The sequence below is a fragment of the Odocoileus virginianus genome, chromosome 31, assembly GCF_023699985.2.
Source record: "Odocoileus virginianus isolate 20LAN1187 ecotype Illinois chromosome 31, Ovbor_1.2, whole genome shotgun sequence".
Classification (NCBI taxonomy): domain Eukaryota; kingdom Metazoa; phylum Chordata; class Mammalia; order Artiodactyla; family Cervidae; genus Odocoileus; species Odocoileus virginianus.
This window is the reverse complement of record NC_069704.1, coordinates 35,676,441-35,703,382: the sequence shown is the minus strand read 5'-3', so window position 1 is coordinate 35,703,382 and position 26,942 is coordinate 35,676,441. Positions and strand designations below refer to the sequence as shown.

The 26,942-nt window shown below is 46.7% G+C and overlaps 1 protein-coding gene across 3 annotated transcripts; it reads left to right on the top strand.

Annotated features, from left to right (window-relative positions):
- The first annotated feature begins 3,647 nt into the window (after positions 1-3,647).
- Positions 3,648-25,277, top strand: SPINK4 (serine peptidase inhibitor Kazal type 4). 3 transcript variants are annotated; one of them, XR_002316039.2, is made up of 5 exons: positions 3,649-4,089; positions 4,895-4,948; positions 8,571-8,612; positions 22,316-22,356; positions 23,452-23,564. XR_002316039.2 is itself a non-coding variant. In XM_020905114.2 (4 exons), the coding sequence occupies exons 1-4, from the start codon at positions 18,372-18,374 to the stop codon at positions 25,187-25,189; spliced, it is 261 nt and encodes an 86-aa protein (XP_020760773.1). In that variant the 5' UTR covers positions 17,666-18,371; the 3' UTR covers positions 25,190-25,277. The 3 variants fall into 3 exon arrangements, 1 of the variants encoding a protein (XP_020760773.1); XR_011485009.1 differs by lacking the exon at positions 4,895-4,948 and having other exon boundaries at positions 3,648-4,089; XM_020905114.2 differs by lacking the exons at positions 3,649-4,089; positions 4,895-4,948; positions 8,571-8,612 and adding exons at positions 17,666-18,432; positions 25,144-25,277.
- Positions 25,278-26,942: the final 1,665 nt, after the last annotated feature.

Here is a 26,942-nt window from a genome sequence, read left to right as displayed (position 1 = left end):
ACAAAAAAGGAAGGGAGAGTCTAGCAAAAGGGTCCCAAGTGAATTCCTGAGTTTGTTTATCACAAAACAGTGGTTCTCAACTGGAGGTGTTTTTGCCCCCATCATTGGACATTTGATGACATTTGGAAGCCCTTTTGGTGGTTACAACCAGGGAGAAGGGATGTTACTGGAATCTAGTGGGCAGTGGCCAGGGACACTGTTGAATATTCTATAATGCACAGGACAGCCCCCCACAACAAAGAATTAACAGGCCCAAAATGTCAACAGAGACACAGTTGAGAAACCTTCAGCGTTTTCCTAGGACATCACCTGTAATAAACCTTTAGGATGTTACATAAATTCAGCTCTCTTACCACAAAGAATCAGGAGAAATTTATTCAGTAGAAGAAAATCCAAGATTATCAACTTGGACATCCAAACCTTAGTCAACAGTACTATTTTGTAAATTTAAGCAACATCACAAAGAGCACTACACACTTTGCAAGGAGACATACAAATAAAACAACTCACAGCATATAGTTCCTTTAATTTAAAAGCTTATGGCTCTATGTCCTGGAACTTTTTTAGTAAGTTTCAGTAGTATTAACTGTATTTTCTCACTTGTTCAGATTATTTCTGGTGAATCTTGGTCCACAGTTCCTTTTCAATACAGGTCAATAAATTCCAAAAAAAAGTTTCTGGACTTCCCTGGTTCAATCCCTGCTCCAGGAAGAGTCCACATGCTGTGGAGCAACTAAGCCTGTGTGCCACAACTACGGAACCTGTGCTCCAGAGTCTGAGAGCCTCATCTACTGAAACCCTTGCACCTAGAGCCAGCTCTCTGCAACAAAGTGTAGCCCCCTCTTGCCACAACTAGAGAAAGTCCACTTAATCAAAGACCCAGCACAGCAAAATATAAATAAATAGAAAATAAAAGTTTAGGGTCATACCTGGATTCAGCTGTTTTAGCACAAAGAACTTGGGGAAATTTTATGAAACAGAGGGGTTAAGGAGGTAAAATAAATAAGTATGAGTGGAGTTGGGAAGGATCCCACTCCTGGCTATGTCATTAGAGAAATTCTCACACAGGTGCATAAAAAACACATAAGAGGATATCTTATCACAAAATTATTTGTGATGATTTAAGGGATGGACACAATGAGGCATCCATCATTGGAGTGTTATATCAGAATAAAGAGCAATGAAGTAGATATACACACAATATTGTAAACAGATCTTTAAAACAAGGTGCTGAGTGGGTGGGGGCAGGGAAAAGTAAGGAACAGTAAGAGACCTCCAGCACAATACTATTGATTGAAATTAAAAATTCATGCTTATAAAATCGTGCCTCGTGCTCTTAAGAACACTCACAAATAGCATGATTTACAAATGTTAGGCACTGCACGCACTTTACACTCAAAGAAATTAGTTTCCACTGCCACCTGGTGATCAGTTCAGTTCAGTTCAGTCGCTCAGTCGTGTCCGACTCTTTGTGACCCCATGGAGGGCAGCACAGCAGAACTCCCTGTCCATCACCAACTCCCAGAGTTTACTCAGACTCATGTCCATTGAGTCGGTGATGCCATCGAACAATCTCATCCTCTGTCGTCCCCTTCTCCTCCTGCCTTCAATCCTTCCCATCATCAGGGTCTTTTACAATGAGTCAGTTCTTCCCATTAGGTGGCCAAAGTATTGGACTTTCAGCTTCAGCATCAGTCCTTCCAATGAACACCCAGGACTGATCTCCTTTAGGATGGACTGGTTGGATCTCCTTGCAGTCCATGGAACTCTCAAGAGTCTTCTCCAACATCACAGTTCAAAAGTATCAATTCTTCGGCACTCAGCTTTCTTTATAGTCCAATCCTCACATCCACACATGACTAATGGAAAAACCATAGCCTTGACTAGATGGACCTTTGTTGGCAAAGTAATGTCTGTGCTTTTTAATATGCTGTCTAGGTTGGTCATAGTTTTTCTTCCCAGGAACAAGCATCTTTTAATTTCATGGCTGCAGTTACAATCCACAGTGGTTTTAGAGCCCAAGAAAATAAAGTCTGTCACTGTTTCCACTGTTTCCCCATCTATTTGCCATGAACTGATGGGACCAGATGCCATGATCTCAGTTTTCTGAATGTTGAGTCTCAAGCCTACTTTTTCACTCTCCTCTTTCACGTTCATCAAGAGGCTCTTTAGTTCTTCTTCACTTTCTGCCATAAGGGTGGTGTCATCTGCATATCTGAGGTTATTGATATTTCTCCTGGCAATCTTGATTCCAGCTTGTGCTTCCTTCAGCCCAGCGTTTCTCATGATGTACTCTGCATATAAGTTAAATAAGCAGGTGACAATATACAGTCTTGACGTACTCCTTTCCTGATTTGGAATCAGTCTGTTGTTCCATGTCCAGTTCTAACTGTTGCTTCTTGACCTGCATGCAGATTTCTCAAGAGGCAGTTCAGGTGGTCTGGTATTCCCATATGTTTAAGAATTTTCCAGTTTGTTGTGATCCACACAGTCAAAGGCTTTGGCACAGTCAATAAAGCAGAAATAGATGTTTTTCTGGAACTTTCTTGCTTATTTGATGATCCAACAGATGTTGGCAATTTGATCTCTGGTTCTTCTGCCTTTTCTAAAACCAGCTTGAACATCTGGAAGTTCACGGTTCATGTATTGTTGAAGCCTGGCTTGGAGAATTTTGAGCATTACTTTGCTAGTGTGTGAGATGAGTGCAATTGTGTGGTAGTTTGAACATTCTTTGGCATTGGCTTTCTTTGGGATTGGAATGAAAACTGACCTTTTCCAGCCCTGTGGCCACTGCTGAGTTTTACAAATTTGCTGGCACATTGAATCCAGCACTTTCACAGCATCATCTTTCAGGATTTGAACTAGCTCAACTAGAATTTCATCACCTCCACTAGTTTTGCTTTTAGTGATGTTTCCTAAGGCCCACTTGACTTCGTATTCCAGGATGTCTGGCTGTAGGTGAGTGATCACACCATCATGGTTATCTGGGTCATGAAGATCTTTTCTGTATAGTTCTTCTGTGTATTCTTGCCACCTCTTCTTAATATCTTCTGCTTCTGTTGGGTCCATACCATTTGTGTCCTTTATTGTGCCCATCTTTTCATGAAATGTTCCCTTGGTATCTCTAATTTTCTTGAAGAGATCTCTAGTCTTTCCCATTCTTTTGTTTTCCTCTATTTCTTTGCACTGATCACTGAGGAAGGCTTTCTTATCTCTCCTTGCTAGTCTTTGGAACTTTTGAAATGCATACATTACCATATGTAAAATAGATAGCCAATGGGAATTTGCTGTATCGCCCAGGGAGCTCAGCCTGGTGCTCTGTGACAGCATAGAGGGGTGGGAGGGGCGGGAGGAGGGAGGAAGTCTCAAGAGGGAGGGGACACATGTACACCTATGACTGACTCATGTTGATGTATGGCAGAAACCAACACAACATTGTAAAGCAATTATCCTCTAATTAAAAAAAATCATAAAAAAATATAGCTGTTCTATTGCTCTCTGCACATCCCCTGCTCAACTAGTGTCTGTTTCACCTACTCCTGCCCATATGACTGACCTTCTTATGTACTTGCCTCCAGACCCCCACTAGTGATTGTTCTAAACTTTCCTTTTTTAAGTTTGTTTTATTAAAGTATAGTCATATAGAATGTTGTTTTACCTTCTGGTGAACAGCAGAGTGATACATGATAGTTAGCATTTGCTAATCCCAGACTCCAATCCATCCTTCCCCAGCTCCCTGTTCTAGTTTAGCTCAGAGCATCTCCATCACAATAGTTTATCAAAAGGATGGTGAGGGGCATCCTCTTAGGCTGGTTTCCCTAGTAACCAATGAGCCAATCTGTCTTCAGTTCCCCCTCTCACTGGTAATCTCCCTCTCTTTCCTGGAGCGAAGACTGCTTGGCGCCATGTCTTGCCCACTGTCTGCCACACTCACACTGGGGGTATTAATCCAGGACTTGGCTTCAGACATATAAGCTCTCCCTGTCCCTTAAACCATTGACATCTCTGTCACTGACTCCAGACTCTTTCTTCAGTGTTGGTGTTGTAGGAAGATGGGATGCGAGAGAATGGTCACATCCCAGGTCTTGGGTGAGTCCACCAAGTGAGGGTCCTTGGCTTCACACAGGAAAAATTTCAAGAGTGAGCCATAGTAAAGTGAAAGCAGGTTTGTTCAGGGAGATACACACTCCATAAATGGAGTGTGGGCCTTCTCAGAAGATGAGAGGCAGCCCTGGGTCATGCGGTCAGCTTGGAAAGTGAGAGCAGCCCCAAAATATGGTTAGTTTTTATGGGCTGGGTAATTTCATATGCTAATGAGAGGGAGGAATATTCTAACTATCTTAGAGAAGGGTGGGGATTTCCAGGAGTTTGAGCACCGCAAACTTTTGTCCTTTGTGGTCAGCCTCAGAACTGTCATGCTGCCCATGGATGTATCATTTAGCAAATGCTAATGTACTACAATGAGCTTATAATGAGACTCAAGGTCTACTGGAAGTCAAATCTTCTGCCACCTTGGGCCTAGTAGGTTTTAGTCAATTTTTTTTTTTTTAAACTGGAGTATAGTTGATTTGCAATATTGTGTTAGTTTCAGGTTTAGAACAAAGTGAATCAGTTATATATGTACATATATCTACTCTTTTTTAGATTCTTTACCCATAAAGGCCATTACAGAGTATTGAAGAGTTCCCTGTGCTATGCAATAGGTCATTATTAGTTATCAGCGTTTTTTTTATTTTTGGCCCTGAAGCATGTAGGATCTTAGCTCCCTGGCCAAAGATTGAACCCTTATCCCCTGTATTGGAAAAATGAAATCTTAACCACAGGACTGCCAGGGAAGACCCTCGTGATCTATTTTATGCATAGTAACGTGTATATGTCAACCCCAATCTTCCAGTTTATCTCTCCCTAGACTTGCCCCCTGGTAACAAGAAGCTTGTTTTCCACATCTGTAAGTCTATTTCTGTTTTGTATTTGTATCTTATTATAGATAAGTTCATTGGTACCATTTTTTTAGATTCCATATATAAGCAGTATCATATAATATTTGTCCTCTGTCTGACTTCACTCAGTATGACGACCTCTGGGTCCATCTATGTTGCTGCAAATGGAATTGTTTCATTCCTTTTTATGGCTGAGTAATACTCCATTGTGTATATATACACCACATCTTTTTAATCCACTCCTCTGTTGAGGGACATTTAGGTTGCTTCTGTGTCTTGGCTGTTGTAAATGGTGCTGCAGTGAATATTAGGGTACAAGTATCTTTTTGAATTATGGTTTTCTCTGGCTGTATGCCCAGGAGTGGGTTTGCTGGATCATATAGTAGCTCTATTTTTAGCCTTTTAAAGAACTTCCATACTGTTCTCCATGGTGGCTGCACCAGCTTATATTACCACCAACAGTATGAGAAGATTCCTTTTCTCTGCACTCTCTCTAGCATTTGTTATTTGTAGATTTTTTTGATAATGCCATTCCAGCCCATGTGAGGTGATGATACTTCACTATGGTTTTGAATTGTATTTCTGTAATTGTTAGTGTTGTCAAGCATCTTTTTGTGTGCTTTTTAGCTATCTGTATGTCTTCTTTGCAGAAAAGTCTATTTAGATCTCCCACCCATTTGTTTGATTGACTTTTTTTTAAATATTAAGCTGCATGAACTGTTTGTAATATTTTGGAGATTGTCCAAATATTTGGACATTGTCAGTTGCTTAATTTGCCAATATGTTCTCCCACTCTGAGGGTTGTCTTTTCATACTGTTTATGGTTTCTTTTGCTGTGCAAAAACTTTTCAGTTTAATCAGATCCCATTTGTTTATTTTTGTGTTTTATTTTCATTACTCTAGGAGATGCATTGAAAAAGAGCTTGCTGTGGTTGGTGTCAAAGAGTGTTCTGCCTGTGTTTTCCTCTAAGAGGTTTTTAGTTTCTGGTCTTACACTTAGGTCTTCGATCTGTTTTGAGTTTATTTTTGTGTACAGTGTTAGGCAATGTTCTAATTTCATTCTTTTACATGTAGCTGTCCACTTTTCCCAGCACCACTTACTGAAGAGACTATCTTTTCTCCACTGTTATATTCTTGCCTCGTTTGTCATAGTTTAGGTGACCATAGGTTTGTCTCTGGACTTTTTGTGCTGTTCCATTGATCTATATTTCTGTGTTTGTGCTAGTCCTATACTGCCTTGATTATCGTGTCTGAAGTCAGTTAGCCTGATTCTTCCAGCTCCATTTTTCTTTCTCAAGACTACTTTGGCTATTTGGGATCTTTTGTGTTTCCATAAAGATTGTAAAGTTTTTGTCTTAATTCTGTGAAAAATGCAATTGGTAATTTCATAAGGATTGCATTGAATCTCTGGATTGCTTTGGATAGTGTAGTCATTTTCACAATATTTATTCTTCCTGTCCAAGAACAAGGTAACTAGTTTGTCATATCCCATTCTTCTTAATGGCTATGTCATTTTTTCAATGATGTGCCCTGCCCGCTTCCTTCCTGTCTCATCAAGCCTGGGTAAGTACAGGGCTTGCAGGCCTGTGGGATACAGCCCAACACAGCTCCTGACTAGAAGCGAGCACACTGCCTCCATCAGCAGGGGGACACTGGACGTGGAAGATAAGGTCTCTCAAAGGAAAGGATTCCCAGAGCTCCCAGGACCCACACTGAGGACTTTAGCCATTTGGACTCAGCTCCTGGTGTTTTGCCAGGCCCAAAGATCTATTGCTAATGACTTTATCCTGCTCCTTTGGCAAAAACCCAGTGCATGTGACCCCAGCCTGGACAATCTAAGAAGCCCAATCCCCTGGCTGCTTTGATTGGTCCAAGAAAAAAGCTCATGACTTGTCCAGTCCAGTCAGAGTCTTCTCTTAGGTTTTTATAGATTAAAGGAGACGGTGCAGAGAGGCCCTCTCAATATTTTTAGTCCACCAAGTTGGATGATATAAATTCACTGAAGTCTGACTATGTACAGTAAGCCTGTCTATAGCAGGAAAGTATATGAATTTATATCTGGGGGTGAATGTGACCTCAGGAGAGCATGATTGCAGCCCCCAAAAAGAAACATGGTAGTAGGAGGTTGTAAATGAAGCTCTGGAGCACCCCAGCACGCTCCAGGATCCTGGAGCTCCCTCCCCCTTCAGTGAGAATAACTGAGATGTGGGCCACCCACTGTCCCAGCCATCCTGGGAGGATTGCGGCCTGGTTTCCCATGATGGAACCTCACCAGTGCACATTGCTGATTCCCTTCCTCATCATACCTTGCATATGCTCACACCCCTAACAGTGCTTTCTAAGATCACCTCCCAGGTAACAACTTGGAATCTAGACCCTCAGGGTTATATATTTCTGAGTGCAACCTAAGACTCATGCTGTCTGGAAAATCCTTATTTCCTGGTCTGTTTCTGTTGCTTACAACCCATGGACCCTGTCAGAATTAATAGTGATCTGGAGTGGTCACATTGCACCTGGCCATAATAACCTGTGGTCTTCTTTCTAAAGATAATCAGAGCTCTGGAAGGGGAGGAGAGTCTCCTGAACCTTTGTTCTAAATTCTTCTAAATGTAAGCTCACAGGACTTGAGCTATGCCTGTGAATGGAACTGCTTGAAGTGACACATGATCCCAGAACATCAGTCTCCTGTGACCCCAGGTCATCTTAGGGTGAGGACTGGCCTAAACTTTATTCTAGGTGATGATAATAAAGCCAGGATTCCATATACCAGGAGAGAAGTCACATACTGAAGCTGCTGTCTATGAGCCCTGAAGATGAACTTAGGAAGGCTTTTGAAATGAAGCACTACATCTCAGAATGGAGGAGATTCTGAGTTCTTAGGGGCCCAACTACCTGTGCCAAGAACGAGAAAAATGTGGCCCTTGGAATAGAGTGCCACTTCAGTTTCCATATGGACATAGCATAGGGTGATCAGTAGCTGGACCCACTGGGCCAACTAGTGTTCAGCCTGGTCCTCAGAGCTCTCTGAAGCCCTCAAGTCCAGCTGATTGAGAATCTGGAGTTGGGATCCTTGTCCTGAGTTGCATTCAGTCCCGGATGTATTCATATAGTCGCATATGACATACGACATATTCATATGTCAGGCCCTGTACAGGGCATTGAGGATAGGAGGCAAATTGGATGTCCTCTACTCCTAATATCTTAGGAGGTGTTGGAGACAGTCACATAGCAAGAAAGGGCCAGGGAACATTACAAGTGCTACTGGGACAAATGTATAGATGAGGGGCCCAAGCTGGGGAGAGGTGTGAGCTTGGGTGTGAGGGGCCCAAGCTTGGGAGGAGTATCACAAGGGAGGTGATAGAGGGGCATCTGGGCAGAGGGTGCCGCATGAGCAAAGGCTTGGAGACATAAAAACTTGGTGGGTGGTTCTGTCTGATGCATAAAGGATTAAGTGGCCAGAGATGAAGGTGGAGAGGCCAGTAAAGGCTCAGTCATAGAGGAACATGCGTGCTATGCCAAAGGTCTGGTTTCCATCCTCAAGTCAATAGAGATTGAATCATTTTAATTGAATTAACAATAATAATTGAATAATATCAAGAGAGGGATCATGTGCTCATTTTTGCTTTTCAGAAAGATTGCTCAGGAAGCAGACTGGAGGGTGAGCTGAAGGAGGTAAGAATGGAAGCAGGGAGACAATACGAGTCATGAAGGCAAAATGTAGAGGAGGAAATGGATATGAGTGATGTGGAGGAGACAAAATTGGTGAGACCCGATTCCCTGAATTCAGAGACAAGGAAAAATTTCAGGGTGATGCCCAGGTCTGCCTGGGGCACCTGGATGATGTTGGTGCCCTCTACCCAGATTGGGGAACCGGGAGGTAGGACATCTCTGGGTAGAGAGGAGATGGTAAGTGGACTTTTGGACAGATTGAGTGAGAGGTCCATGAAATATCTCTCTCACTATTTCTATCAATGCCCCAACCACAGAATTTTATAAATACATGCTCATGTTTACAGGTCCATTCCACCTACCCCCACTTTTGAATTGCAAGCTTTTTGAGCGTAGCCAGCCAAGTCCCACTCATCTCTTTGGCTCCAGGACCAGGCACAGCAACTGGTACCCAAACGTAGGTGCTCAATGAGTATCCACTGAATGGCAGATTGGGTGTTCCCCTGGAGAGATGAGCTCAGCCATTTCCCATCACTGAGTCCCTCCTTGGAGTCAGATCCCAAACAAGTAGATGAAATACCTCCTTAAAGAAGTAGAGGGGTCGGACTTTCCTGGCAGTCCAGTGGTTAAGACTCTGCACTCCCAGTGCAGAGGGCATGGGTTTGATTCCTGGTTGGGCAACATCCTACATGTCACATGATATGGCCAAAAATTGTTTTGAAATAAGTAAAGGTAAAGAATCTGCCTGCAATGAGGGAGACGTTGGTTCTATCCCTGGGTTGGAAAGATCCCCTAGAGGAGGACATGGCAACCCACTCCTGTATTCTTTCCTGAAGAAGCCCCTTGGGCAGAAGAGCCTGGAGGGCTACAGTCCACGGGGTCACAAAGAGACTAACACTTTCACCTTCAGGGGGGTTTGCTTTCCTCTCACTGCCAGCATGTGAAGGCCCTGCAACTTCAGACCAGGCAGGATGGGAAGTGGCCAGGCATGGGACAAGTGGGGTGCCTGAGGAGCCCATGATGAGACAAGCTATGGAGCTAGCTGTGTGCCGACGGGGCCTCCCTGGAATACAGGCCCACACCCATTCCTGCTGCTCACAACAGCTAGATGGGCTGGTAGGCGCACTTGAGGCTGGAGAAGGGTGGAGCAGGATGTGGGCTGAGGGGCCAGGTAAAATGGTCCAGGGAAGGCTGGGTGGATTAGCCCTGCCATCTGGCAGGCCCAAGGTCTGACTGAGTTCAGTTTATTCACCTGAAGGCAAGCAAGGCACCTGTCCCCTCCACCCATGATCAGGGCTCATAACTCAGACATAATGCATCCTGTGTTGCCATCATCAAGGACAGGCTGTTTTCCAGAGGAGCTGGGCACCAGTCCATGTCTCATAGTTGGGGTGAAGTCTGCTGGGTGAGGCTGGGGAGTGTCTGTTGGCTCAGCCAGTGCACACATCCCAGACCTTCACCCCGCCCTGGAGCAGGCAATGGAGGAGTCACCAGCTCCCTGACCTGAGCCCAGTTCTATCCTTATTGTGTTACTCCCAGCGCTTGTGTAGGTGCCCAGGTTTGAGGATTTGGGCTCTGTTCTGCTCCCAGGAATCCCAGGGCTCACTCAAGGTGGTTGCTTGGCATCACAGTGGCCATACACATCTCAACTCACACTTTCTCCTTGGGGCCCTCACAGCTGCCCTGGGAGTCAGGATGGTGGCAGTACCTATCAGTGGGCCCATTTCTCAGATGGGAACACGTGCAAGCCCAAAGAGAAGAAGTGAGGCACCCAAGTTCACCCAACAAGTTAGTGGCTGGGCTGAGACCCAAGTACAAGCTGGCTCTCCCCTCCGGGCACTCACTTCCTTGTTCACTCCTCTCCTGCCACAGTGCACTCCTTGCACTTCCTGAGTGTGCCAAGCTTATTCCTGCCCCAGGACCTTTGCACTTGCTGCCCCTCCTCTTGACAGGTTCTTCCCCCAGATCGCTACAGGACCCATTCCTTTGTGTTCACACGTCATTATCTCAAAGAGCTGCCTCCTTTCCTTTTGTCACTTTCTCCCCTCACACCATAATTTCTCTTCGATATAACATATCATGTGCTTGTGTATTTCTTTGTTTTCTGTCACTCCATTAATGTAAGCACCTGGAAGGCAGGGGACTTTCTCCACCTTATTCACAGCTGAATCCTTGGTGGCTAGAATAGTGCATAAAATATACTAGGCGCTTAATACGTATTTGTTCAAGGAATGAACATTCTCAGATCACCTCCTCTCTGGTCCAGAACTTTCTCCTTGTACATCTCTGCACCCCAGAGAAGCCAGAGCAGTGGACAGTGAAGGAGCGGTTGGCTCAGGTTGGAGGGAGGCAGCATTGCCCCATCGCCAGAGACACACAAGGCACCCAGGCTGTGCCACCCAGGCTGTGCCCCCTGGGGTCTGACGTGTGTCAGCAGGCTTTCTAGGGTCCTCACGACCTCCCAGAAGCATGGAGGGACCAGTGGGGATAGCAAATGCCTTCCCTGAAAACTGCCCCCTCTTTCTCAAAACTTGGACCATCTTAGTCCTTGGACCCACTGTCCTCTGCCCCTCTTGGAAGTGCCATTCAGTATTTGCTGGGCATCTACTGTGTGTTGGGCTCAGGATTGGGCATTCAGAGAGCTTTATGAGTAAAAGAGACACTCAAACACCACCAGAGCATGGAGGGGAAACTGATGGACTAGGGAGGGGCGGTGAGAGTAGGGTATTCAGGGAGGATGGCAATGACCTTGCCTAGGCTGGTGGAGGGCACAGGGAAGTTTCAGAAGAGGGGGTATTTGAGCTGGTTTTATATAATGGGGGTGATAGCAATAGAGAGAGGAGACCCGGCGCTGCTGGGAGAGAGAAGAACCTGTGCAAAGGGTTCAGAAGATCTGAAAAAGTGTGGGTCCAGAGTGGGGCTGGGCAATGGTGAGGCTGAAAAGGTGGGCTGGAATCACATGTTGAAGGGCCTTGAACAGCAGGTGGAGGAGCCAGCTTCATCCTGCTGGCAGTGGGCACTGTTACAGCATTTGGGGCAGGGGTGACTTAGTGTGTGAGATGAGTGCAATGTGGGAGACCTGGGTTCAATCCCTGGGTTGGGTCTTATATGTTAGCAAAGTAATGCTCAAAATTCTCCAAGCCATGCTTCAACAGTACTTGAACCGAGAACTTCCAGACGTTCAAGCTGGATTTAGAAAAGGTAGAGGAACCAGAGATCAAATTGCCAACATCCATTGGATCACAGAAAAAGCAAGAGAGTTCCAGAGAAACATCTACTTCTGCTTTATTGATTACACCAAAGCCTTTGACTATAGATCACAACAAACTGTGGAAAATTCTAAATAGATGGGAATACCAGACCACCTGACCTGCCGCCTGAGTATTCTGTATACAGGTCAAGAAGCAACAGTTAGAACCCAACATGGAACAATGGACTGATTCCAAACTGGGAAAGGAGTACATAAAGGCTGTATATTGTCACCCTGCTTATTTATGAAAAAGCTGGCTTAAAACTCAACATTCAAAAAACTAAGATCATGGCATCGGTCCCATCACTTCATGGCAAATAGATAGGGAAACAATGGAAACAGTGACAGACTTTATTTTCTTGGGCTCCAAAATCATTGCAGATGGTGACTGCAGTCATGAAATTAAATGATGCTTGCTCCTTGGGAGAAAAGCTGTGACCAACCTAGACAGTATATTAAAAAGCAGAGACATTACTTTGCCAACAAAGGCCCGTCTAGTCAAAGCTATGGTTTTTCCAGTGGTCATGTACCCATGTGAGAGTTGGACTATAAAGAAAGCTGAGAACTGAAGAATTGATGCTTTTGAACTGTGGTGTTGGAGAAGACTCTTGAGAGTCCCTTGGAATGCATGGAGATCAAACCAGTCCATCCTAAAGGAAATCAGTCCTGAATATTCATTGGAAGGACTGACGCTGAAGCTGAAACTCCAATACTTTTGCCACCTGATGGGAATAGCTGACTCACTGGAAGAGACCCTGATGATGGGAAAGATTGAAGGCAGGAGGAGAAGGGGACGACAGAGGATGAGATGGTTCGATGGCATCACTAACTCAATGGACATAGTTTGAGCAAGCTCCGGATGTTGGTGATGGCAGCCTGGTGTGCTGCAGTCCGTGGGGTCACAAAGAGTCGGACATGAATGAGCAGCTGAACTGAACTGACTTAGTCCAATTTGCCTTTTAGGAAGCTTGTCCTGCCGCTATGTGCAGTGGTCTGGAGACAGATGAGGAGCCAGAGATATGAGCTGGGAGAACGCTTGAGGTGGCCATAGATAGTCTAGGTGAGAGATGAGAGTGGTCAGAGTGTGGCAGGGGCAGAGAGGGACAGAGTCAAGAGCTGTTTGGGAGGGGACTTCCCTGGCGGTCCACTGCACTAACACTTTTTAGTGCAGGGGATGCGGGTTCAATCCCTGGTCGGGGAACTAAGATCCCACATGCCTCAGAACTAAGCCTGTGAGTCACAACTAGAGAAACCTATGCACTACAATGAAGACCCAGCACAGCCCCGCCTCCAAAAAAATTTTTTTAATTAAAAAAATTAGAGCTGTTTGGGAAGCAGAATCTATACCGTCAGTGGGAAGGCAAAGAAGGCCACAGGCTTGGCTCCCAGACTCCACAGCTGGGAGGCTGTGGGGTGTGGGATGGGGGGCAGTCTCAGGTGTGGGGTGGGGGGCAGTCGTTCGCCCCCTGGTTCATTCTGGGCTGATCTCAGTTCAATTCAGTTCAGTCGCTCAGTCATGTCCAACTCTTTGCGACCCCATAAACCACAGCACACCAGGCCTCCCTGTCCATCACCAACTCCCGGAGTCCACTCAAACTCATGTTCATCGAGTCGGTGATGCCATCCAACAATCTCATCCTCTGCCGTCCCCTTCTCCTGCCCTCAAGCTTTCCCAGCATCAGGGTCTTTTCAAATGAGTCAGCTCCTCGCATCAGGTGGCCAAAGTATTGGAGTTTCAGCTTCAGCATCAGTCCTTCCAATGAACACCCAGGACTGATCTCCTTTAGGATGGACTGGTTGGATCTCCTTGCAGTCCAAGGGACTCTCAAGAGTCTTCTCCAACACCACAGTTCAAAAGCATCAATTCTTCAGTTCTCAGCTTTCTTTATAGTCCAATCCTCACATCCATACATGACCACTGGAAAAACCATAGCCTTGACTAGACGGACCTTTGCTGGCAAAGTAATGTCTCTGCTTTTTAATATGCTGTCTAGGTTGGTCATAACTTTCCTCCAAGGACTAAGGTCTTTTAATTTCACGGCTGAATCACCGTCAAGCCCCAGTCTGCTCGCTGACCCCACCGTGACTGCACTAGCCTCTCTGTTCCCTGCTAGTTCCAAGCTTCTTCCTGACTCAGGGCTCTTTCACGTTCTGTTTCCTGTGCCTCCAACACTGCTCCAGTCTGTTACATCCTGCCCCATCCACTCACCCATGACCTCCTCTGACTTCCCAGGAGGATAGGTTAGTCTTGCATCCCCTAAAACACTGAGCATGTTTCATTCATGGCACTCACCCCAATGGTGATAATACAGTTCTATTGCTCAGTTAGTACCAATCACTCGCTTAATCACAAGCTGCTTGCAGCCATTCCTGCCACATTCATTAAGGTCTAAGGTCCAAAGCAAGGGAGGTGAGACACTCCTTTGCTCCATTTTGTCCCCTTTTAATTCTAGCCTGGGATACTAGCAGACAGACCTGAGGACCAGGTGAGAAATGCAGAGAGGCCCAGGGGCTTCATCATATGCAAGGGTCGGGAGCAGGCAAGGGACTGGCCCTGCTCAGCCTGGAGGTCCATTTGGGGTTCGGACAGGTGCAGGAGGCTGGAGACAGGGAAGCACTCCTTCTGTGTGACAACGGGCTCTGTTCAAAACCAAATGAAGACAAATACTGTATGATTTCATTTATACGTGGAATCTAAAAAATAGAACAAACTTACAAATATAACAAAACAGAAACAGACTCGCAGATATAGAGAACAAACTAATGGCTATCGGTGGAGAGAGGGAAAGTGGGGGTGGGGACATGATACAGGTAGGGGATGAAGGGGTACAAACTACTTGGATAAAATTGAGGATACAATGAGGATATATTGTATAGCACTTGGATAAAATTGGGGATACAATGAGGATATATTGTATAGCACAGGGAAGATAGCCAACATTTTATAATAACTATAAGTGAAGTATAGACTTTAAAAATTATGAATCACTATGTTGTACACCTGCAACTTATATAACATTCTACATCATCTATACCTCAATAAAAAAATAAATTAAAAAAATCAAACCTTAAAAAAATCCAACAGTGAAACTTCTCCCCATCACTGGAGGATGAATGACTTCTTTGTAGGGCTGCTGTAGGAAGGCCTGAGTGGAAAAGGGGAGAGGATCCAGATGACCTTTAAATTTTTCCTATTTTTACGAGATGACGTTCTTACATTAGAACAGGAAATCGTGGTTAAATATTTGCTCTGCCCAGCTAGTGATGGAAGGACAGCTGCCACCTGTCCCTCCATCTCTGAGACATACCTGAAAAGGGGCAGTAGGAGGTCAAAGCTGAGTTATGGACCTCGGGTTGGGTTCAGTTGCAGATGGAGGCTTCCATCAGTCTGTAGAGGTGACTGTCTGGATGCCTGTGACCCCCAAAGGGGCTATTCTTGAACAAGAGTCCTTCCTATTGGTTCACTCAACTATTTCTTTCATCAGATTGGGTTAATTTTAATATAAATATAATTAATAATATGAGAGTAGCCATTTTAAATTTGTTTCTGAATTTATTTATAGTACTACTATGTTAAGATGAAAATTAAAGACTATGGGCATAATAAATATGTTTGAAGCATCCAAACCATATCAGGCTTACTATGGGGAAATATTTCCTTAACATTAGGATTCCTTCTTGGTATCTTCTCTCGCAGGACTTGTTCTTTCATTGGAGTTACTCGCTTTAATTGAGAATTATAAGACCACACAGGGGGTATCATCATGCTGAGATGAAAATGACTGAAGTTTTTATAGACTTCTTTTGTGTGGTAGGATGATGATGGCAAGCTGTAGCTTAATTTAATAGATAAAACAGTTCTATTTCTTAATCATTTAATTTTTTGCAACCTACCTGTAGGATTGAAACCATTCAAAATAAAAAGGTCTCTAAAAAAGAAACCTAAAACTTTGATTCAGGTTGGGGCTCCACATGCATAGTTTCAAGTTCTCCCCCGGGAAATTTATCTGGAAGATGTAGCTGAAAATCACTGATCTAAATGAATTAGTGGAATGTATATGTAAGTAAAATTTAGTTATTCTTTTTATAAATCAGAAATTCTTTGAAAACAGATAACCAAATATCTTATTCATATATCCTGTATTGGGCTGGCCAACAAATCCCTTTGGTTTTTAAGTAAAAGTAAAAGACACATTGTTCATTTCACCAAGAACTTTATCAAACAACATATTCACCATTTGGTTCCACTAGCTTCTGTCATTTTTTAGGCAACTTCATAATTTCATCTTCCCAAAACTTATCTTTTTGATCAAAGAACTGTTCCAGGTGCCTTTTACAATCTTTCAGGAAATTGACTTTTTTTTTTCCATTAAGAGAATTTTGTAATGACCAAAATAAATAGAAATTCAAAGTTGCAACATCTGGTGAATATGGCAGATGAACCAGAACTTTCCCACCAAGCTGTAACAGTTTTTGCCTGGTCATCAAAGAGATATGCAGTCTTGCGGTACCCTGATGGAAGGTGATGCTTTCCCTCCTGACGAATCCTGGATGCTCTTCACCCAGTGCTGCTTTCAGCTGGTCTAACTGGAAGCAGTGTATGTGCTCAGTCTCTCAGCCGCGTCCAGCTCTTTGTGACCCTAATGACTGTAGCCCACCAGGCTCCTCTGTCCATGGAATTTTCCAGGCAAGAATACTGGAGTGGGGTGCCACTTCCTACTCCAGGGGATCTCCTTGACCCAGGGATTGAACCTGAGTCTCTTGTGTCTTCTGCAGTTGTTGGAATTAATCATTTGGTTATCCAGAAGAAGCTCATTATAGAGGACTCCCTTCCAATCCCACCACATACACAACATCACCTTCTTTGAATGAAGACAGGTCTTTGGTGTGGTTGGTGGTGGTTCATTTCGTTTGCTGAATGATCTTTTCCATTCCACATTATTGTACAGTATCCACTTTTCATCACCTGTCACAATTTGTTTTAAACACAGAACGTTTTCCTGATGTTTAAGTAGAGAGCTGCATGGGGAAATACTGTCAAGAAGGTTTTTTCTCTTGACTAACATATGTGGAACCCAAACATCAAAGCAGTTAACATGACCAAGCTGGTGCAAATGATTTTCATCACTTGATTTGGATATTTTGAGTATATTGGCTATCTCCCTTGTGGCACAAGATGACTTCAATTAATGTCTCAATTTGATTGCTATCAATTTCTACCCCTACTGTGAAGGGGTAGATTTCCAGTGAGGAATCTCCAGCATGGAACTTCCCAAACCACTTTTGTTTGATAAGGCACAACACCTTCTCCATACAATTTTTTTTTTGCATTTCAGTTGCATTTTTATCTTTCTTGAAATAATAAGGCAAATAACATGCCAAAAATGTTCCTGTTTTTCTTCCATCTTCAGTATTAAAATGGCTGCACAAAAACTCACCTCTTTTGATGTTATTTTTTTTTATGCAGGCTGATATGACAGCTGTCACAGTACAATCTAACAAAATTGTTTTGAATGAAATTAAAGACAACTAAGCACTACTAAAGCTGACTTTTGACTCAAGATGGTAAAGAATCTGCCTGCAATGCAGGAGACCCAGGTTCAATCCCTGGGTTGGGAAGATCCCTTGGAGAAGGGAATGGCAACCCACTCCAGTATTCTTGCCTGGAGAATTCAAAGGACAGAAAAGCCTGGCAGGTTACAATCCATCTATGCGTCGCAGAGAGTTGAACATGACTGAGCGACTAGCAGTGAAGGGAGTGAAAGCCAGATTAAGAGAAAACTGGAACAAGTGTTTTGGCCAACCCAATATAAGTATGGGGAACTTCTAGGGGGATTCCCTGGTTGTCTAGTGGTTAGAAATGGGCTTTCCAGGTGGCTCAGTGGTAAAGAATCCACCTGCCAATGCAGAAGGCTTTGATCCCTGGTCTGGGAAGATCCCCTGGGGAAGGAAATGCCAACCTACTCCAGTATTCTTGCTTGGGAAATCCCACGGACAGAGGAGGCTGGCAGGCTACAGTCCAAAAGACTTAGAGACATGGACAACAGCAACCAGTGTTTTCCCAGTCCCACTGCATTGGGCACTTGGAGTCTTAGCCACTGGACCACTTTGGAAAGTCCCCAAATTGCAGCTTTTTGTTTTCTTTTTGATCTCTCTCTCTTTCAGTATTTCTGAATTAGTCTCTCTCTGTTTTCCCCTCGTTATTTCAATTTTCCTCTCCCTCTTGCTTCAGCCCTCAGACTGAAATCAGCTTTGCAAGTCCAAACTTTTTCTCACTTCCAAAATTCACCATCAATGGCCCAACCCCCGCCCCAGGTCACTTGGAGCTCAGCGTCTCTGCAGAAAACAAACCCTTTCTTGATGCCAGGGTGCAGATATTACCTCCGGGTGACACCTCCAGCTCTCCACCTGGCCTCAGATAAGATAAGGGTGGGGATCGGCACTATAAACAGGCCCCCATCAATCCCTGGCCCAGGCCCCAGCTCCCTCAGGCCACATAGCCCAGGATCAGCATGGCTTCCCGCCTGTGGATAGTCGCCCTGGCCTTGGCTGTTCTCTTCCTCGTGGACAGGGGTGAGTAGACAGAGCCTGGATTCTCTGTGGCTTGGTGTTGGTAGGTGAGCTTGGAGTGGGGCAGAGGCAGGGCCTGGGGCATCCTGTGAGGCCTTGACTTTCTACATAAACCTTTCTTTCTTTCTTTCTTTTTTGTTTGTTTAATAAACCTTTTTTCTGCACCCCGGGCTGGAAGAAAAAAAAAACCGGAGCTCCAATCCGACCTCTGGCTCAGAATTGCAAAAGTCCTCTCCCCTCGTGGCTCAGATGGTAAAGAATCCACTTGCAATGTGGGAAACCTGGGTTCCATCCCTAGATTGGGAAGATCTCTTGGAGGAGGGCATGCCAACCCACTCCAGTATTCTTGCCGGGAGAATCCCATGGACAGAAGAGCCTGGAGGGCTACAGCCCATAGGATCGCAAAGAGTTAGACCAGACCGAGCAACTAACACACACACACACCTTCCCTCTTGGGACCTGTTTCTCCAGTTGTGACATAGGAGGTTGTTCCAGCTAAAAGCAACCCTGAGCAGCTACTGGGCTAGAGACTGGGGACACAGAGGGAGACAGCTTGTCTGCAGGGAGATTGACAAGTCTACTGGCTGCAGGGCGCTGGGTGCTGAAGGAAGCCTGGCCGGGTCCTCTGGGCTCCCATCTGCTCTGATAGGCTGTGGTTGTGGGGCTGAGGCAGTCATGTGAGCACAAGGGAGCCCTTGCTCTGGGCTAAACACATGATGCTGGAGTGAGGCCTGCTCAGAAGCTGGGTACCTCTGCAGTCTCACTTCTGCTGGGTATCAGGCCTTGTTCTGGGCCCTTAAAACTTATCAGCAAGCAAAACAGAAAAAGAGCTGCCCCAATAGATCTTAAATTTAATGGAGTAGGAGGGAGGAGAATCAACAGTCAATAAGATAGGTGCAATGTATATTAAACAATATATATTAAACAGTATTTAGATGGTGATAAAGGCTAAGAAAAAAAATATTAGGCAGGGTGATGGGGATTGAGAGGGGGTTGCAATGTGAATGCAGGGGATTTCTCTCTGAGAGGCTGATATCTGAGCAATACTTGAAGGAGGTGGAGGAGTGAGCCATGGATATATCTGAGAGAAGTGGGTTCTGGGCAGAGGCAATGGGCAGTGCAAAGGCCCTGAGGTAGAAGCATGCATGGAGTGTGTGGAATATGGCAAGGAAGCCAGTGAGACTCGAAAGGAGTGAGGGGCAAGGTGCAGAGAGACAGGAGATGAGATGATACAGGCAACTGCGAACTATAATGGATAAAGCCTTGAAGGTCAGTGTAAGAACTTGGATTTTCCTGTGAGTGAAATGGGAAGTACTAAAGGGTGATGAGCAGAGTCACAGGTTAAAAGGATTGCTCAGGTTGCTACCCTGAGAACAGAGTCAAAGGAGAAGCAGCGAGACTCCTTAGGACATACCCAGACAAAGTCATGATGTTACAGGGCGGGTCTGAGCAGGACATCAGGGACACCGACCTCACAGTCGGTCTCACAGGTGTTTCCCTGGCTGGGGACACAAACCAGAGGCTGAAGCAATAGAAAGTGGATCCAGAGACTCTGGCCCAGCACAGCCAGGTTACTCCCAGCCTGGCATCAGTTTCCCGAGCAGTTCTCTTGTTGGGAACACTGAAGAGGCTGCCCTAAAGGGAGTCCTTTGGCCCATTTCAGATTCCTGCCTGGGCTGCGTGAGGAAGGGGGCAGAAACCTTGGGCCAAGGTCGAGGGCAGCTGGGGTTAAATGCAACTTCCCACATCATCCAGAAAGAAACTGACACCCCAGAGGGACCAGCATAAGCCAAGAGAGCCTGTTCTGGAAGAGTGAGCAGAGAGGAATGGCGGGGGCAGAGGGGCAGAGGAGGCGGATGAGGAAGTGGCCCAGGGGAAGTTTGGGATCATCTCACACAGTGCCCTCGACAAAAGATGAAGAGTCTTAGTGGTCATGACATGGAGCCCTGGAAGGGCTTTATTCATTTTTTTAAATGCTTTCATTTTTTTAAAATGAGTTTCTGAGACTCAGCCATGTTGTTGTATGTTATCAGTTATTGCTTTGTTTTTACTTTTGAGTTGAGTCACACTGTATGTGTGTATCAGGGTTTATTCACTCTCCTGTTGGAGGATATTTGGACAATTTCCAGATTGGGTAATCATGACCTGGAGGGTTTTGAGCAGTATAATGACAAGACTGGATTGGCTTGTTGATGCTTGAACAGTGCTCCAGTGGCCAATCTTGGTTCCCTTCTTCCTCTCCACCTTGGAAATCTCTTGTAATAATAGCATCTCCAGAAAAACCTAAAACCAAGGGATGGTCACCCACCTCCAGGGATGGAGAACTCTCCACTTCTGGAGACACTTCTTTTGTTAACGCATAGCTCCCACTGAGAGAACATTCTGGAATCCACACCTGCCTCTTTGCAGCCTCTTTGTGCAGATGGGCTCTGCCTTGTGAAGTTAAGAAGAGTTCCTCTCTCCCTGGGTCCCAGGACAGCCCTTCAGAGACTTCAGAAAGCAGCCTGCCTTTCTTCAGTTTTTATAGAGCCTTTCCTTACACCTGTGGCCTCAGATACAGCTCCATTCCATTCCCCCCTCCACCCGTCACACTCACCAGTCACATCACAATCTGCTGAGGTCCTGTAAACAGTTCATCCAGCCCTCAAGGGGCTGTGAGGGACAACTGCATGTGTGGAGTGAGGGAGCCACGTGAAAATCCCAGCCCTGCCCTTAACAAACCGTGTTGCCTTACCTATGAACCTTTTTCACAGATTGGCCGAGTTCTCTGGGAAGCAGGCTCTGGGATCTGTGTGTAGTTTGCTGGAGAGTGCTCGGGGGAAACACCGGGGAGAGGAGACAGTCAGTGACTGTCATGCAGAGGGGCTGCGGCGGCCCTGCAGCATTGCTCTGAGATGAGGAGTTCAGACCACTGTACCCACATCACCCTGACATTGGATGTGGGTTGTTCCTGGGTAGGAATGCCAGCTTGGGCAAGGCAGCTCCGTTCTCCAAGGGTGAAAGAAAGTGAAAGTGAAGTCGCTCAGTCGTGTCTGACTCTTTGCGACCCCGTGGACTGTAGCCTACCAGGATCCTCCGTCCATGGGATTTTCCAGGCAAGAGTACTGGAGTGGGTTGCCATTTCCTTCTCCAGGGTATCCTCCTGACCCAGGAATCGAACCCAGGTTTCCCACATTGTAGGCAGATGCCTTACCATCTGAGCCACATACCCTCCTAGGAAAGCACTCACTGTGAGCAGCCAGTGCTCCTGGAAGCTGAGGAAATGTGTGCCTCAGTCCTGTGGTGGGATCCGGGTCACAGACGTCTGCCTCCTCTCCTCCTGTTACACAGCAGTGAGAAAGTGTGTAAGAAAGTCAGGATCATGTATTATCAAGGCCTGGTACATAGTAACTGAATTATTTTCTTTTTCTTCTTCTTTTCAATATTTGTTCTTGGTTAATTTATTTTTGGCTGTGCTGGGTTTTCATTGCTGGGCGTGGGTTTTCTCTAGGGAGGCCACTCTTTGTTGTGGTGGGAAGGCTCCTTGTTGCAGTAGCTTCTCTAGTTGCAGAGCACAGGCTCGAGGCGCGGGGCTCAGTCGCATCAGCTTGCAGGCTCTAGGGTATACGGGCTTCAGTAGTTATGGTCCTTGGACAATCCCAGTGGGATCTTTACTAATAAGAAACAGACGAGACTTTAATCTCCCTAATTCTAGGCTTTCTCTCCCAGTTCTGACAATGTCATGTGAGCTTTCTGGGAGCCCAGTCTATGACTCACTCACTACCTTTCCCTGAGGAATTCCAGATTGGGTGGTGGCTGAGATAGGTCCCTGAAAAAAGTGTCCTCAGACTCTGGTACCTGGGGCCTAAAGCCAACATCCCCTAATTCTTGCTTCTTTGCCTTTCAGAGGTGTCCGTGTCGGCAAAAAAGTTGGTTTTCTGGAGAATGGTAAGGCAGCTGCTCTTTCCGGCCTCAGCACTGCTGTCCCGGCCGTCCTTCTCAGAGGGGAGCCCTTTCATCCATACTGGGAGACAAGGGATTTTCTTCTTTACGCTCCTTCTCAGACACCTTCAATGGTGCCACAGTGGCCAGGGCAGCCTCAGGTTAGCCCTTCCAGGCTGAGCAGGCCCAGCCCCTTTGCCAAAGTCTACACAGCTAATCAGTGCGGAATGCAGCACCGGCCCCCTCACCCCCCACCCCTACCCCAGGCCCCCATCCTAGTCCTAACCCTTGGGCTGGCCTGGAACCCTTTTAGACAGAGCCTCAGTTAGGCCTCCAGCCTCCTCATACCAAGGGCCTGACAGTCACGCAGGCCAGGTTAAGTTCAGGAGCCTCCAGGGAGGCAGGCCTCCTAGGAATGACGGCTGGTTCTCTTCCTGGGTCCTCAACAAGAGCAGAATTTCTGTTAGACCCTGTGAAGGGTGTGTGAGCCCCTGAAGACAGGTGTTCACCTGGCAGGCCACATACTCGGGCTCAGCAGATACAGGTACATTCTTATGCACACAGCCACAGCCACACATGGTCAGGCACGTGCACACACACACGCGCGCACACACACGCACACATGAACACGCACGCACACGCATGCACGCGTGCACACACACAGAGAGACACGCACACACATGCACACACACACAAACACGCACACAGACACGGTCAGGCGCGCGCACACGCACGCACACACGCATGCACATGCACGCACACACACACGCACGTGTGCACACGCACACAAGCAACCACATACTTGGGCTCAGCAGATACAGGTACATCCTTATGCACACAGCCAGAGCCACACACGGTCAGGCGCGCGCACACACACACACATGCACGCACACACGTGCACACACACGTGCACACACGCACACACACACACAAGCAAACGTGCCATGGGGCCCTGCGTGCTTGGTTCCATGCTCTCTGGACCCACACTGGAGCCTTCTTGAATCTGGCTCCTCCCTGGAGCCCCCTCAGCCCTGTTCCAAGCAGACCCCCTTGGTACCTCCTGCCTCTGGATCCGAGTGTCCCCCTTCCTGTCTCCCACAGCCCATCTGTGAACACATGGTAGAGTCTCCAGCCTGCCCCAAGACATACGACCCGGTGTGTGGCACTGATGGGGTCACGTATGAGAGTGAATGCCAGCTCTGCTTGGCTCGGATGTAAGTCCACCCCTGCATTCCCCCGGGCTATCTTGGGCGGGTCCATCTGTGGTGCATGGGAGTCTGAAAGGAGCAGGACTTGACCTGTCTCCTCCTTTATTCATACTTGGCCTGGGACAAGTCCTCCAACATTTGCTCATAACAGAATGAGTGCAAGTAAAATCAAAAGAAGGCACGTGGTTCCAAGCAGAAAGCCCACGAGTGGGGCACTGGGGGTGAGGGCGGAAACCCTGGCTTCTCTTCCTTGTTCTGCCCCCTGACTAGGTGACCTTACTTGTTCATTTATTCCTCCAGCCAACAATTATTTATTGAACACTTAACTCTGCTCTAGGCACTGGGGATACAATAGGATATAAAAAGTTAGACAGCATTACCAGCTCCTGGGGGCAATGGTCAGTCTAAGGCAGAAGCCAAGCTGACAGTCAGCCAACTGCAGCACAGAATGCTAAAGGCCCAGATGGGGGTGCACAGGTACTGTGGGTGCCAGGCCAGGGCAGGGAAGACTTCCAGGACAAGGGACATCTCACACATCCCTCACATCCACTGAGGGATAAGTGGGAACTAGGCTGGAGAAAGATTAAACAAGGAAAGGCAATTCCAGGTAGAAAAATGAATTTGGAAAGATCTAGAAGAAAGTTTATATTTGAGGAAAAATAAGAAGTTGGATATGCTAGAGTATAAAGTGTAAAGGATGATGGGGGAGAGACAAGAAATGAGTCTAGAGTGAGAAGGCCAGAACATGACCTTGGGACATCAGATCTCCTATTTGGTTTCATTTCTTCATTCATTGAAGAAGGCAACAGCAACCTACTCCAGTATTCTTGCCTTGAGAATCCCATGGAAGAGGAGCCTGGCCGGCTATAGTCCGTGGGGTCACAAAGAGTCAGACTTGACTGAGCAACTAACATACTTCATTCATAAGATCTTGGGCCATCCAGCACTAAGCGAGATCACAGAAGAGAAATTGCTGACAGTTGCAACACTCTAGAGAGATGGGCAGGAGAGCAGCAAGGACAGTGTCCTAACTTAGAAAAAGATCATGATAATTAAAGACCCATGCGTCCATTGGGAGTAGAATCCACAGGCTGTGAGATTGGATGTGAGGGGGTCGGGGCGGGTGGTGGGCAGGAAGGGAGCAAGAGCAACATGCTGGTTTCTAACCTGTAGGCTGGGGCAGCTGGGGATGCCATGTTGGCGGGGGGCTGGGGGTGTGCAGCAGGCTTGTGGGGCAGTGATATTTGTGGACAGTGGAGCCTCCGGGACATCCCAGAGGCAATACACAGTCAACAATTGCATGAACAGGCCTGAAGTTGAAGACAGAGGTCCAGGCCAGACAGATATACAGCTAACAGCACGTAGAGGTGGTTGAAAGCCCAGGCAGCTGAAACATCCCAGGGGGAGGGTATACGGAGTGAGAAACAGTAGAAGGATGTGCACAGGGAGACCTGGGGTCTCCCCCGCACTGTACACTGAGTGGGCAGAGCTCAGCAGGGAGTCCGGACAGACTGGGCCGGGGTTCCTGAAGGGTATGTTACACTTCCTGAGGAGCTGACCTCATTCTCATCTGCTGTGACCCTAGAAAAAACAGACAGGACATCCAGATCCTGAAGGATGGGAAATGCTGACCCCGCCAGAGCCTCTTAAGCCGTGAAGCTTCAGGCTAGAGAACCGTGGTGGGCGTGCAGGATGAGACATGAAATAAAGATTCAGCTCAACCCAGCCAATGGCTCTGTGTTTTGGGGGATTCTGCGGAGGCGGATTCTGGGGAAGCGGATTCCGGAGGATGGGGGAATTTGGCCCTGTCTTCCCTACTCTGAATCTGATGTCCTCTCCATCACTCTGATGCTCCTCAACCTTGTCACATGTTCCCCTGGAAGTCCCAGGTATCTTCTGCCTTCTTGAGGGGGTCAGGACTGTGTACAAGTGCTCAGTGTTGGCCTGTCACTGAGGTCAAGAACCTAACTGAAGTCTGTACTCTCTGTCACTGCAAGGCCCAGCCTCAGCGTTTGAGAGGCTCCCATACCCCTCACAGCTTTCTCCCTGGGCTATACCAGCACCCCAAATCTCACTCACACACATACATACAGACCCACACACACATCAACACTACCATGGCTGACATTCGGGTGGTGTTCACCATACATCTGACTGCTTATTACAGTATTGATCTAGGTCTATAATTGATGACAACAGGTGCTCCCCAAGCCCTGGAGTGTCCCCCTGCTCCCTGACCACCCACAGCAAGAGGACTTCCAGACCTTGCTCTGCTCTCTTGGTCAACACCCACTGACTGGTTGTTAAATGTGTTAACACTGGACACACGCACACAGGCCTCACAGGGACATGCAGCTTTCGGGAATCCACCGGAGACAGAGATCCCAGCCTGTGGGACATGTCAGGTACCCCAACTCTCCTGGCCAAAGCTTATAGGAGGAGCCTCTGGTAGAGGTGGGGGTGGTGGAAGAAGGGTCGAAAGGGGCTTGGTCAGGCAGGAATAGCATCACACAGACCCTGATTCCTGCTCTAGGGTAGGCAGCAAGAGCAGGAAACGCTCAGTGGGAAAATCCACACTGCGAGGAGAGTGGGGGCAAGGAAGATGGGACCCATCAATCCCTGGACCGCTAAAACGGGAACCTAGGCAGGAATTAATGACGGGTCTGCAGGGGCAGGGGCCAGGAGGCCATCTGTAAGGTCCTTCTACTGCTGGTAACAAACTCGTTTCCTACCTACATAGGGATGGTATAGGATGAAGTTTGGCTGTGACAGACCAAAAAGCCAAAACAACAGTGGTTTCAACAGAGAGGTTTTCTCTCATACACAGATCTACGTAGTATGCTGATTTCATGTTGCTTGTATACTGTTACTCTGCCATCCATATCAGTTCCCACCCCAATGTCCAAATAGCTCCTTCAATTCTAGTTGTCATGTCTACACACAGGCTGGAGAGCTGGGGAAGGGCACTCTGTGCCTCTGACAATGCTTTCCATAAGATGCACGCTGGGGACTTCCCTGGTGGTCCAGTGGTTAAGACTCCACACTTCCAAAGCAGGCAGAGCAGGTTTGACCCCTAGTTGGCAAAATAAGATCCTGTCAAGTGGCGCAGCCAAAAGATTATTAAAAAAAGGAAAAAAAAGCGCACACTGTCTACAACCCACTGGGTAAAGTGTACCCTCTTGGCCATACTAGTGCAAAAAGACTGGGAAATACTATTTTCTCTGGTTGGCCATGTGCTAAGCTGAAAATTAGTTCCCTCAGTGTAGGAAGAGAGTGGATACTGTAAGTCTCTACCCTAAGTGACATGTAAGTCCCTACCCTAAGTGGGAAGCCCCTCTTACACCCAGGCAGTGGATCTCAGCCAAGCTTCTCCCTAGTGACGCT